The sequence below is a fragment of the Lethenteron reissneri genome, chromosome 26 (genome assembly GCF_015708825.2).
Source record: "Lethenteron reissneri isolate LAM-NWPU_2019-01 chromosome 26, ASM1570882v1, whole genome shotgun sequence".
Classification (NCBI taxonomy): domain Eukaryota; kingdom Metazoa; phylum Chordata; class Hyperoartia; order Petromyzontiformes; family Petromyzontidae; genus Lethenteron; species Lethenteron reissneri.
Window position 1 is genome coordinate 3,223,357 of NC_083804.1, and position 14,068 is coordinate 3,237,424.

The 14,068-nt window shown below is 50.1% G+C and overlaps 1 protein-coding gene across 2 annotated transcripts; it reads left to right on the top strand.

Moving 5' to 3' along the window:
- Positions 1-1,285: 1,285 nt before the first annotated feature.
- Positions 1,286-13,819, top strand: LOC133347387 (endoplasmic reticulum-Golgi intermediate compartment protein 2-like). 2 transcript variants are annotated; one of them, XM_061559629.1, is made up of 15 exons: positions 1,286-1,405; positions 3,463-3,526; positions 3,959-4,067; positions 4,795-4,841; positions 5,382-5,443; positions 6,293-6,333; positions 6,800-6,892; positions 7,313-7,391; positions 7,767-7,798; positions 8,120-8,178; positions 8,507-8,605; positions 9,514-9,611; positions 10,692-10,749; positions 11,616-11,735; positions 13,184-13,819. In XM_061559629.1, exons 1-15 carry the CDS (start codon positions 1,349-1,351, stop codon positions 13,552-13,554), a joined length of 1,389 nt encoding a protein of 462 aa, XP_061415613.1. In that variant the 5' UTR covers positions 1,286-1,348; the 3' UTR covers positions 13,555-13,819. The 2 variants fall into 2 exon arrangements, with proteins under 2 accessions (XP_061415613.1, XP_061415614.1); XM_061559630.1 differs by lacking the exon at positions 13,184-13,819 and having other exon boundaries at positions 11,616-13,125.
- Positions 13,820-14,068: the final 249 nt, after the last annotated feature.

Below are 14,068 nucleotides of genomic sequence, written 5' to 3' on the forward strand. Positions count from 1 at the left end.
TGTTGTGTGTGCCAGCGTGTTTTTGCACTTGTATTTTAAAAAGAGGGTTGCAATTTCCATGCCAAGTCGCCGTGTTCCTCCATGCAGCTCTCAGAGGGGGGTGGCGGCAGGTGGGGGGGGGGGGGTCCAGAGTTCGCTGGCTCGAATCGCCCTCTGCTTCTTAATGCACGGCAGGGAGGTAATGAAACGGATACGCCGAAGGATAATTATTTGCGTGAATTTAAACAAACCCATGACATTGTAAAAACCGTTGTGTTTACATATTATTACCAAACTTTAATTGCTCGTTATTGTTAAGTTTGCTCGTTGCATAGTTTTTTTCTTAAGTAAGCCAGAACCACATGGTGCTCAGTTGGAGGGGGGGGGGTGCGCAACTTTTGCAAGGCACGCGTTTCTATGTTGATATCAATAGATGTGTTATTTTTGTCAAAACTCCCGAAAATGACACGACCTTTTGGACATTGCTTAACCATCTGTCCATATTGACATTTTAATGCAAATTTTCATTTCTAGTTTTGCTTTTTGCCTTACAATGCCAGTTAAAACTAAAATTATTCCATCTGCTCCTGGCAACGATTTCCTTAACCCTGCTTGAAATTATAGAATTCGTTTATAAGGATGTTTTTTTTTAACCTCAGGATTTAAAACTTTACAAAAAAATGTTTCCATGATTTTACCAACCTTAATCCTACCAACTGGAGCCCTCCAGGTATGTTGCTCGGAATTTCCACTAATGCCAAAAACCTTCACTGCCAGATGATAAGCTGCTGTGCTTTTATTGATGTTTAATAAACGTATATGGATCTCGTGCAATTTACACTGAATAATTTCAACCAATATATGAAATAATTTCGTATAGTCTTCTTGGTTCTTTCGGTAAAGTCACGTAAAATGGAAATAAAGTAATAAAAATAAAACAATTATTTCCATTCTACGTGACTTTACCGAAAGAACCAAGAAGATGAATCCCTGCATTCACGAAAGCTTTACATCGAAATTTCTTATAGGTTCTAAAGGGTATTTATCTTAACTCGGCAGTGCTGTGGCAGCGTGCTCTACTCGCAATCGGGGGTTGATAAAAAAAAATGAGTACCAATTTGTGGTAAGTCAATATGAATATCCTGTGGAGATATCTTCTCCCGATATAGGAATGTGGCATTTCCCACCACGTCCTGGGCCACTCGTGTAGACTCGGTCTCGGTGAAGGCACTTGAGAGAGCGTGGGTGCCACGTGGCCATTCGTCGTGGATCCGGGAATTGGGGGGAGGGAGGTGTGAGAGGAGCCGACGGGAGAGGATGGGGGTCGTCATCCCGGACACATCGCTCCATTGTCGCGACGTTATCCATCATGCGCCGGAGAAGGCTACTCGGTGCGATTCCGAGCCGGAGATTTCATCTCATCAAGGTGAGACCGGGGTTGAGGGCTGGTGTTGATGGGGAGGGGCGGTTGGGGGTCAGGTAAGGGACAGGTGTTCTAAAGGTGTCAGGTGTCACCTAACGTAGCGCGACACGAGGGCGATGGCGTGACGGTGAGCGCACTGCGCCGTGAACTCGCCCATTTGAGTTCAATTCCCGGTCACGAATTCCATCGGTGGTGAGCGGGGATTCGTTTCAGCCGGGGCTGTCAGTGGAAGCTATTCCGTGGTATATTCGGGCCTGGTGATGAGTGATATCTCAACCGGGTCCTAGGCCTCGTCCTCCTACCTCCACCCACCTTCACCAGCCCGGACTGACCAGCGTGGCGAAGTATGGTAAAATAACCCATCATCCGATACGGTGTGTTTGCCAAAACAGGTTATAGCACATCTTGCGTGAAAACAATAGGACGCCACAGCAGCTATGCGCTTTTAAATGTAGATTGAAAACTCATTCTTTAGAACTGCTTTTTGTGTTTAGTTTGTTGTAATTTCCCCGATTAGCACGGTTGGCTACGTACGGTGCGAAAGAAGTTCAACATACAGTAATCACTGCAAAATAATACTTTCAAAGTCAGGATGCAAACATGTGATCATATTAGCAAAGTCCACGCAACCTTTCCAAGTACAGCAGAGTACAGACAGAGCTTCTCCAGTATCTGGGAGAGTACAACACGATTTGTAAGTGTCGAACATCTGAATGCGAACCGAATCAAAGTCACAATATCTCCCTTGCGCTGCGTGATCTCCAGCCAGCAGTTGAAGTTCTATGTTCCCATGACGGGGTCCAGCTAGGCTGACCACTGGCATACATTAAACAACAAAAGTAGTTGAGTGTTTTATCTACCCCCAAAAGGATGATGTGCTGAGACAACACGACAAAGGCACACATGACCATTACTACTCGTTTGATAAGATTGGATACATGAGTTAGACCCTGGGGTTAAGAACTCTCATCCACACTCTGAGCCTCTTCGTTTATGTTGATAAATTGATCATTTGTGGTGATGATGATAAACTTAATGGCTCTGTAATTAAAGCCAAAGTCTTCCACTCTTGTTGATGGCCATTCTGACGTTGGTTCTTTGGACACGTTATTAGTGGTTGTGCAGCTGCTGCTAATGTTGTTTGGGAACATTGAGGTACTGTAAGTATTGTGGTATTTGTGGCGGTAATGAATACGATGTAACAATAGGTTAATTCTGGCTGTCGCCTGATGATGCTCGTAATTACTGACGAAATGTCGTGCTCGCATTGTAAATATTGTGGCTTGTGCTATAATAGTAACGAATTGGCATGTTCTGTTTCCGCGACAAACCTTACTAATTGGCTGTGTCGGGTGGTGGCGGGTTTAAGGACACATTTATGTTTCGCGATCTAACCCAAAAAACCTATATTATTAAGGTTTTGCCCTTTCTGGAAATAAGATAGGTATTAAGATATCCAAACACCAAATATAAACCTTTGGCGAGGCGTCAAGTCTGCATTAACCACACGTACTTGTGGCAAAACATGCGAATAAACAAACTGTGATAATGTTGGCATTGTCTCTGAAACTGATTGGCTTAGGGGCCGTCCATAAATGACGTCACGCACCTAGGGGGGTGGTCAGACATTTGTGACGATGTGTGACGAAGGGGGGGGGGGGTTTGAGAAATGTGACGTCACATCAAAATGCGTAACTTTAAATAAATATAGACAACACGTTCTGCTTAATGAAATATACTTTTTAATAAATGTTTTCTCTTACAACATCAGAGTGCAGCGCCACATAAAATACGCACTACAATGACAATAGTTTAAAGCGTTTTGAAGCGTGTTTTATTTGTGGGGGGGCAGAGCTTTGTGACGTCATATTTGAGGGGGGGGGTCTGACTTTTTGTGACTCCGTGTGACGAGGGGGGGGGTCAATAATCGCCCCAAAAATCGCGTGACGTCATTTATGGACGGCCCCTTTAAACCTATTGTTCTTTTTTTGATACTGACAAAAAAAAGCGTCCCGTACAAATGCGACGGTGATCTCCTTTCCTGCCCGCCCGCCCCGCAGGAGTTGGACGCCTTCCCCAAGCTCCCCGAGGGCCTCCGTGAGACATCTGCCCTGGGGGCAGCCGGTACTGACCACACTCCTCCCACACGTTCACGTCTCACGCGAAACAATGTAGTTCTAAAGAAATAAGTTTTAAATCTCGGTTTAAAAGTGCATAGCTCCAGTGGATCCCTAATATCGAAAGGAGAGCGTTCCAGACGGCCGCAGAACCGCACCAGAAAGCAGCGACCGTCTTTGTTCAATGGCCAGCCAACATCCTCAAGCAGAACGTGGGACATTTTAGAGCCTGAACTTCAAAATAGATAATGCGCGGTGCGAAAAACATGTGGGGTGTCCTGTGCTGGAAGATCGTTCCAGACGGCCGCAGAAGCGCACCTGAAAGCGCGCGATGCAGTGGCCGTCTTTGTTCGATGGTTAAACCGAACGCCGCTCCGAGATGACACCGACTCGCGGGCTGCCACCTCCTTGGCTTTCTCCCTCACCTCCCCCGGTACAGCCACACTCTGGAGCATCGCCTTCATCTCCCTGCTGCTGCTGTCCGAGTTTCGGGAGTTCCGCTCCACACACATGCGCTACTCATTCAGGCCAGACCACGAGCACAACGCGTGAGTTCGACACCCTCATTCCCATACGGAGAGAAAGGGAATGGGACAATATTTTGTCTGTGTGTGGCACGGAGAGTGAAAGGTGTCGGAGCAGAGAGACGCACACACGCATTAGAGAGATTTAATACGTGTTGTGGTAGAGCTGGTGATGGAGATCGATGGTGATGCTTCAGATGGTGGTGCTGCATGACAGGCTGAAGAAGCTGGTGATGATAGCCGTGTTTGATCGTTCTACTGATGTTGCTTCTGATTTGTTCTGCTGTGGTAAATAGTGGCCGTGATTGTGGCGCTGATGGAATAGTACGATTCGGATGGCGGCGATGTTACTTGCGTGGTGGACGGTGACTCGGCGCTGACTGCACTTTGCTAAATTCCATACACGTCAGTGGCCGACGGTGCCAGAACATAAGTCCATCGCAAGAGTGTAAGGCCAGGGTGGGGCGACGTCAGGGCCGACATTTGCCATGTTCGAATATTACCTGCAAATTCCTAAATCTGGATTGTACAGAGCAATCATTGCCCCCGATTGGCAAAAGAATTCCCCAGGTCACTCTTGCACAATGAGACTACCCTGGTTTCTTGAGGTCTCACTCTGGTACAACAAAATGAACTTGAACTAAAGCTATACATTGGTTGTTTGGCCACACCACCCCCTTCAACTTCAATACTAGAGGGCAGAAAATATCTACGTGTGCGTTGATGTGCGTTGATGTGCATGTGTTCCCAGGTCACTGCTCATCAATGTAGACATCACAGTGGCCATGGCATGCAAGTGTAAGCATTGTCACGTTATTATACATCCATGTGTGATGCACACAGCTGAGTGTCGATAAGTGATATTGTGGATGGGAAGATACAATATCATTTTTTTTTATATAAAAGATGTTTCGGGTGCAACTCTCGGGGGTGGAGCAGTGGCACATTCTTTCGAGCGCTGCACTATGGACCTGGTAGCCTGAGTTTAATTCCTGGCCATGACGAACATCGGTGGCTAGTGATGTCTGAACCAGCCGCGGGCAGTTTGGCCCATCGGCCTGCAAGCATTTGCTTGCTTTTGCAATGCTGCCAGAAACCATTTGCGCAAAAAGCCAATATCTTGATCAAAGCCGGACTCTGTACGCAGAGCCAGTTTTCCCATTGGTGAACCCACCCTAACATGGTGCACTTTGTGTGTCAACTCGCGTGTTCGGAACACAAGGGCTGATGAATGTTTTCGGTTGCGGGCCACGTAGACCATACTAGGTGCTCACGTGACACTTTCCCCCAAAAGTGACACAGTTACCGTCGTATTTTGGCACCTGTCCTCCCCTTCAGATATAGGAGGGGATGCTGTGGACCTCTTCGGTAACTATGCAGGCTCACTGAACGAGGAACCGGTAAGCATTCGCAAGGTCTCATGGCAAAGACAAATACAAAGATCCCCCGTATAGCTTTAACAGACTGTAGGGGCAAGTGCTGTTAGCGAGCACCTCATGGCACACATACACGTCTCTTATCCACGATAGGATTTCCCCTGGGCTTGTTGCAGAGCAGCCTGTAACTACACACCAATATTGTCTCATTTGGTTTATCTTTCTGTCAACCCCAACTTAATCCTGATTCCCACCTGGCAGAGGGGCACTGCCCTCCAGATCAGGCAGCAGCCACCGAGCAGCTGGGGTGTAAATGGGATGTTGGCTTCGCTGTCCAAGGAGGCATCACGGTCTTTGAATTGACACTAAGATGTAGGAGACATAAGGTGGTCCGGTGGTTCAGAGGTCACACATAGCACTGGGCCGGCACCACCGAGAACCTGGGCTTGAATACAAGCAAGCCATCAATGAATAAAGTTTGGTCTCAGATGGAGTGTTTCGTTTTTGTCCTTCCCCCGCACCTGCGATTAGCACGGTTGGCTACGTACGGTGCTGAATAAGTTCAACATACATGGTCTTAGCCCGGTCACCAATGACTGCTCGTAAAAAAATATCATCCGATTATATTTAGTTCTACATGCATTGGCTAAAAATTCCAGCTCTGGGAATGAAGCATTGCTCTGACTGTCATGCGACGGGCTTTACTGTCGCGTGTAAATCCGGCAGGAAGCCGGCATACGTGGTCTACTCTGCTTTGAACGACGCCACGGTAGTTACCTGTGCACCACAGGTGTGTGTGTGCGTCAACTCAGGTGTGTGTGTGTGCGTCAACTCACGTGCGTGTGTGCGTGTCCATCACCGCCCACCTCCCAGGCCTACTTCGATCTGAGCGAGAACCAGCGGAGGTGGCAGGAGTGAGTGGAGCCCAAGTGACACGCACCTTATGAGCACCTGTACCCTCACACGTTCTCCACCCTATACCCTGCAAACACCTGTATTTATTTAGCACACCAGTATGCACCGCACAGCACCACACCTGTAAGCTTAACACACCTGAACGCGCCACTGCTGTATGCACGCACACCTTCATGCACCACACACCGTGCTCCTGCAGCAACAACAGCGGCCGCCATTCGGCACCAAGTGGCAGCGATGCTACCACGGTGACTGTACCAAGCTAGGTGCACTTTACATGCTGCACCCACCTGTCCACACCTGTCCACACACCACCCTCTATCGTGTTCTGTCTTCCTGCCTCCTCCATCGCTTTGTCCCCTCACTGTGTTCTTTCGTGGCACTCTCCCTTGGTCCCCGTGTCTCCCTCGCCGCCCGCACTCACTGATCCTGCCCCCCCCCCCCCCGACTCACCTCCCCGTGCAGGAGAGTGCAGGCTCTCAAGGTGCGCCTCGCTGTCGAGCAGGGCCTGCATGACGTGCTCTTCAAGGAGGGCTTCAGCGAGCGCATGCCGCCCAGGTGAGGCCTGAGCCGACCAGGTTAACCACCCGGGTGGGTCACCCAGATGAGTCACCTGGGTGAACGACCCAGGTGAGCCACCTGGTTCAGCCACCCAGGCAAGTCACCCAGGCTGGCCACCCAGGTGAGCTACCCATGTGGGCCACCCACATAAGCCACCTGGGTGAGACACCCAGGTGAGCCATGTGGGTGAGCCACTCGTCACCCAGGTGAGCCAGTGGGTGAGCCACTCGTCACCCAGGTGAGCCAGTGGGTGAGCCACTCGTCACCCAGGTGATTCCTTCTGACGATACGCCACGGCATGCGTGGTCCTGTAAATGAGAATTCTCACTCTTCCCAACGTAATCGGTGACGGAGCCCCCCCCCCTCCCCCCATCGCCGACCTCTGACCCCTGCCCCGAATTCGTTGCCCCGGCACAGGGAGGAGAGCAGTGGGGGGGAGCTGCCGGACCGCGAGCCGGACGCGTGCCGCATCCACGGCACGCTCATCACCAAGAAGGTGACGGACGCCGGTGGACGTGTGGTGGACAACGCGCAAGGCTGACGGAGGGGTAGGAGGGGGGGCAGAGTACGAACGCGGACGACGAGCGGTAGCCACTTTGTTTACGTGGCGAGCGATGCTCGTAGAACACGTGGAGGAGTGATGCAGAGGGTGAGCTGAGTCAATGCGTGGGGGCACGTGGCAGAGTTATGAACAATTTCTCTCTCTCGTTGAAGACAGGCAGGTAACATTATTCAGATTACACCCGGTCAACGCCATTGCAATGTATAGCACCATGGGGGGTGTATGAACGGGTGCGTGTGTGGGAGCGACTGGCCCTGGGGTGATTCATTGTCCTCCCGCACGTGTTTTGATTCAGATTATTTTCTCCAGGTGCCCGGAAACTTCCACATCGTCCCCGGGAAGTAAGTGCACGCGCAAGTTCAATGTAGCGTCTCCCATCTCATCTCACATATCTTACATCTCATCTTCTTATCATCTCAAATATCATCTCTCATATCTTACATCTCAACTCCCATCTCATCTCACATATCATCTCCCATATCTTACATATCATCTCCCATCTCATCTTCCATTCCACATCATCTTACCTCTCATCTAATCTCCGCTATCATCTCCCGTTTCACCATCTTCCATATAATTTCCTGTTTCATCTGCCGTACTGCAACATCCGCACAGCGCGTGACCTTACCGTGCCCTTCACGCTCACGCGCATCTGTGTGCAGGTCACGGGGGCACCGCCACGGACACGCGCACATCCTGCACTACATGTTGCCCGAGGAAAGTGAGTATCCTCCACGCACCTGCGATGAGCACAGTTGGCTGCATTCGGTGCAAAGAAGTTCAACACACACGCACATCGATGACCAACCTCAGCGGGTGGCTCATGGGGTTACCCCACAGCCCCAGACAGTGATGATGATGAAGTTGGTGGTAATGAAGGTGGCGAGGTGGACGATGGTGGTGGTGATGATGAAGTTGGTGGTAATGAAGGTGACGAGGTGGACGGTGGTGGTAGTGATGATGATGAAGTTGGTGGTGATGAAGGTGACGAGGTGGACGGTGGTGGTGGTGGTGATGATGACGATGGCTGTGGTGCCGTGCCACCGCAGGCTTTAACTTCTCGCACCGCATCGACGAGCTGTCGTTCGGGCAGCGCGCGCCGGGCATCGTCAACGCGCTCGACGGGGACGCGCGCACGGCCACACGAGGTGCCCACCATGTGCCCACCACGTGCCCACCACGTGCCCACCACGTGCCCACCACGTGCACAAAGATCCCCCGTATAGCCATGCACACTGTTGGGACAGTGCTCTTAGCGAGCACCTATGAAGGGCCACATGGTTCACGAGGGGGTTGGTGTGGCCAGAACCATTCCCTGTGTAGTTCCGTCTCCCCGGTACTCAATTTAAGGCGAAGTCGACCGAAGGATTGTGTCAGAATGGGTTCAGATATGTGTTCAACGATTTTAACGTGTGACCGAGAATCGAACTCGGGTGGCCGGGTTGTTAGCGCCGCTTCGCTAAGCATGCCACCACCGCTCGCCGCACCGCACACGTAAACGACTCGTATACCTGGAACGGCTCTTGCGCGAGCATTGCAATGCCCATCATCAAAATTGCTACCGCCCCACAATTGCGCACGGCATGCGCGAACGGGTTTTCAGTTTCATTTATTAGGTATAACCCTGTGAGCCATGCGGCTGTTGACTCGGATGCAACCGCAACAAACAAAAACATGAACAAGAGACATCTTAAAGTGTCTACACGCAACAGAAAAATCCAGGAAAAAAGAGCAAAGTCTTCCAGAAAAAACACCGTATTTTAACGCGGTGTGCAAAAATTCCAGTGGGATGCAAGTCAAACGATAACAACCATAAGACAATTTAGATTAAAGGTATCAGTCTAACTCTGTACTACAACAAACAAACATGGCTAAACCAGAACGTTTTCAAAATCACCAAAATAAAGCTATAAAAACAATGTAACAGTGATCATAGGAACTTGAATGTAAATTGATCGCAGCAGTCGTTGGGGGTGGTGGTGTTGGGGGTTTGGGGGCTGCCTGCCTCATTGCTCCACCTCATCCACCTTATCCACCTCGCCGTCTGTCTTCGCAGAGATGCAGAAGTTCCAGTACTTCCTGCAGGTGGTGCCCACGTGCGTGCGCACCCGGAGCGCACACGTCGACACGCATCAGTACTCCGTCACGGAGCAGGTGGGGATGTTCACTACCTCGCCTGGTACACAGGAGGTCGTGGGTTCGATCCCGACCCTTGACGCTCGGTGGCTATTTTGAGGTTGCACGTCTCTCTCTCTCTCTGTGGTCGCGTGGATTTTTCTCCGGGCTTTAGCCCTACATTTAAAATCAACGTGCGTTTAGAGTATTTGGCTGCTATAACTTTCCACGTGATAAGCCTCTTTGTTGGGCTATTACTTGTGGCCAGGTGGCTTCTAGAAAATAGCTACATAGCTCAGTGGGCCTTATCTGCTAAAATAAAATAAACACTGTAGTCTCTCTGCCAAGTTGAGTACTCTACCAGCAGCCGGTGGTGATCTTTCCCGAATGTGCGTTGGACCTTTTTCGCACCGTACGTAAGCCGACCGTGCTCATCGGAGGTGCGAGGGGAAGGACAACAGTCCAAACACACAGACACACACAAACCCCAAAGTTAAATAACGCACACGTCCCATACATTCTCCACAATAAAGCGTAATGGTTATTCAGTGTTTGTTAAAGTGTTTATCGTAATAAGGGACCCACCTCTTACTCTTAGGTTTTTTCGGTAAAGTCACGTAGGTAAAAAATAATAATATTAATAATAATAAAATAATAATAAATGAAAATAACTAAATTAAATCACGACGTTTCGGAGGCAACACAAGTCTCCGTCTTCAGGTGGGACCGTCACAGCCAAATTTACTGTATCAAGTGATTTACTGTATCAATTTCACTGTGACGGTCCCACCTGAAGACGGAGACTTGTGTTGCCTCCGAAACGTCGTGATCTAATTAAGTTATTTTCATTTATTTTTATTTTATTTATTATTATTATTATTAATTTTTTACCTACGTGACTTACCGAAAAAACCTAAGAGTATGAATGCTTGCAGTCACGAAAGCTTCAAATCTAGGACCCACCTCTCTTGAGACAAATAAACCAGGTCCAAGTCAGGCAAAAGCCACCTGTACAAAATGTTACGAGGAGGACCGGACAAGCAGAACTTGCGAGTTTACTGTGATGACATGACTCCCGCCTCTCACACCCCCTTACCCCGGGCAACCCTTTCACTGCAGCACGTGGTGGCAGACACTGACTACTCACCAGGCCGTTACCGCAGGCACACCGTCCCAGGTAACGTCACACGCCCACACCGCCCACAACGCTGAGCCACCTTGGCCTCACGCTTCCTTCCACCCCACATCCACCCTCCATGCCATCACCATTCTACCTCATTGCCTCCCTCGGGCACACCTGACATCCCACCATTTGATCCATCCTGCATCAAACCTCCCATCTCCTGCAACAGATGAACTGCACTGCCTCGATGCCACCCAATAACTCGCTCACCAACCCCAACCCCACACCCTGCCACTAAGCCCAGCCGACAACATCCCTCAGTCTGCATCCCATCTCCATCTCACCCTTCCTCATCCCATCATCTCAATCCTACCACCCATAAATCTTGACTTAAAGCTTTCGTGACTGCAGAAATTCATATTCTTTGAGTCTTTCTGTGAAGTCACGTAGATGGGTTCAAAGAAAATCATAAAAAACCACGACGTTTCGATCGCAACACAAGCGTTTGTCATCAGGAAGAGGGAGGTAGTTAGCTTCCACCCATCTCACCAACCGCAGACCAGCCCCATTCCACCAGCGGCATCGCTCCTCCATCATCCCGCCCCACCTTGATCTGACCACCTCAATCACTCCTCCATCATCCCACTACCTTCGTCATCTACTCTCCATCCCACCACCTTCATGTCTCCTTTGCACACACCCTCCGTCTCATGCCACCCCCAATCACCACGCCCACCATCCCACCCTTTTCTCCTCTTCAAATAAAAAAAATTCCATCGTGGTACATTTTTGGATTGGGCTGCCCCCCTTGCGAACGCGTCAAGCCACTGTCGTCGTCTCGCACGCCGAGACCGTGAGGAGGACCCCCCCCCACCTCACCCCCAGCCTCCGCTCGTGTCGCTGCTGTGCGCGTGTCGCAGGGATCTTCGTGCGCTTCTCGTTCGCCCCGCTGCGCGTGCTCGTGGCGGAGGAGAGCGTCTCGTACGCGCACTTCGCCGTGAGGCTCTGCGGTCTCGCCGGAGGCATCTTCCAGACCTTGGGTACGCGGGAGGGGGGGGAAGGCGGCTCGAGTCGTGGTGGCCTCGTCCGCTGGCGTGGACTCCCCCCAACCCTCGCTCTCCTCTCGGTCTCACGCGCGGACTGCTTCAGCTCGACGAGAAGAGCGTGCTTGCTGAAATGAGTTTTGCGTTGATGATCACAGTGACGCCACGGGCGATGCGTTCTCATCGCACGTGGGAAGATAAGCAAGGTTGAGGCTGGAGAACGCTCGGGTGACTTATCACAGGCAAGAGACAAGTGTCGTCGGCATTGTGGGCAACCCTCCTCCCACCACCCGGGACAGCTCCGGCTTAAATGAAGCTCTGATCTGCAGAGGACGTTCCCTTTACACAAATTGAATGCACTCGGCATTATCAGTCTTAGCATAATCACTTTTAAAAATCCATCGGATGATAAAGAGTTTTGTGCGTGTTTATGACCATAATAAAAATAATCTATTTTGAGCAAGAGCATGTTAAAGGCTTACACGCACACGCCTAATACACGATTAGGATTGTTTTAATGAACACATGGCGCACGAGAACCATCGAGACATCAGAGAACCTGGCCTCGAACCGAGGATCAGTCTCGGTGACGCTGCCATGGGACCCCCCCCCCCCCCCGCAGGGCACTCGGTCGGCCGTACAACGAGCGTCTATGAACCAACACGAACTTGGTGGCATGCCGTGAACTCCGATGGTGATGCTCGCAGCGGCGGCAGATATTGGCTCAGCCATCGAACGGACACGGCGGTGACCGCTTTCAGAACCCACTGGGGAGCTGTGCGCTTTTAAATCTCGTCTTGATTTGAAGCTTTCGTGACTGCAGGAATCCATACTCTCTGCCTCTTTCAGTAAAGTCACGCAGGTAGAAAAAATAACAAAAGAAAACACGTTTCGGTCGTCCTGAAGACGGACGCTTGTGTTGCGACTGAAACGTCTTGTTTTTGTTTTGTTACTTTTAAATCTAGATTGAAAACTAATTTCTTAAGAACTGGTTTTTGTGTTTAGGTTGATGTCCTTCCCCCGCACCTCCGATTAGTACAGCTGGCTACGTGCGGTGCGAAAGAAGTTCAACATGTCCAACAACTAAAATTCCCCGTGTAGCCTGAATAGACTATTTGAGCAAGTGCTGTTAGCGAGCACCTATGAAGGCCAACACGGCTCACGAGGGGGTCGGTGGCCAGCACTACGCCCGCCTGCCTTTGTCTCCCCAGTTGTGATGTTTTACACACCACACCAAGCACTCATGTGACGCTGAGTCGACCTAGGGGAGGCCCAGGACCGATTCAGATAATCGTTACTGGTGTTGGCTGTGAGCGGGAATCAAACTCGGGTCGCCGGGTTCGTAGTCCAGCGCGCTAACCGCTACACCACCGCTCCCCACATATACACACACGGCGTTTCTTTGTTACTCTGCCCACTCACTTTCCCCTCGGACTCCACTGCAGGCGTGGTGAACTCTCTGCTCAGTGGACTCTGGTGGCTACGTACAGCCCACACGCGTGCCAAGGAGCCTCTCGCTGCCAGTCGAAGCAGGACAATAGCGAGCCCCTGCTGGTGCCAGCACTGTTGCAGTCGAGGTCGAGAGGTCACCACCGCCGCCACCGATCGTGCCGTTGATGCGACCACACCTCGCCAACGCTTCCGTCCTTCTGTACGACCCATCAACTGTTGTTGGGAGTCAACAGCTGACCCCCAAGGTACACCAGTTTTACTCATCCAGACCTTCTACACTGCTGGTGGGATTTTGACACAAACATTGCACTACCAGTGGATTTCACCAGCGTCGTGGATACATTACATTGAACGTCTTCTCTAAAGCCCGCCCATATATCTTGTGCCTGATGTACACGTCTAATTAGGTAAAGTTGTGTCATCATGAAATGGTAGCGGGCCACTTGCACACAATACCATCGTTTTGGGTACCATCCGTGGCATGTGCCGTCTGTATTGATCAAGTTGTAGGAATGTCTGCTCAATCTTGAGAATGATTAAGATATACCATTGTGTGTATTATTTAACTGTGCAATAACTCCATGAAGATTGTTAACTTTGCGAGATGAAAAATAAACGCAGATTTTAAAACAATTCTTAGTAGGCTATAGTAACACAGGAACTGTCACGCAGACGAGCAAGACAATTTCAGTTACAGATGTTTAAATGACACAGGTGCCCATCCCAGCTGTCATCACGGAGTAGAGGTTAGGTTTTTTTAATATAGTACTGACTTTTCAGCAATTTAAGCCAATTTTTTATTTTTTTTAAGTCATTTTATTTTTAAACCAGGGTTTTCAGGTCTTTCATTTGCATAGTGTTACGAACCATTCAGAATT

Bases quoted from the DNA above. Each gene is read 5' to 3' on its own strand.
- LOC133347387 (XM_061559629.1), top strand. From the start codon at position 1,349: ATGCGCCGGAGAAGGCTACTCGGTGCGATTCCGAGCCGGAGATTTCAT. The intron at 4,068-4,794 runs GTGAGTTCGACA...ATGTGTTCCCAG, and splicing joins CCAGACCACGAGCACAACGC to GTCACTGCTCATCAATGTAG. The intron at 6,334-6,799 runs GTGAGTGGAGCC...CTCCCCGTGCAG, and splicing joins AACCAGCGGAGGTGGCAGGA to GAGAGTGCAGGCTCTCAAGG.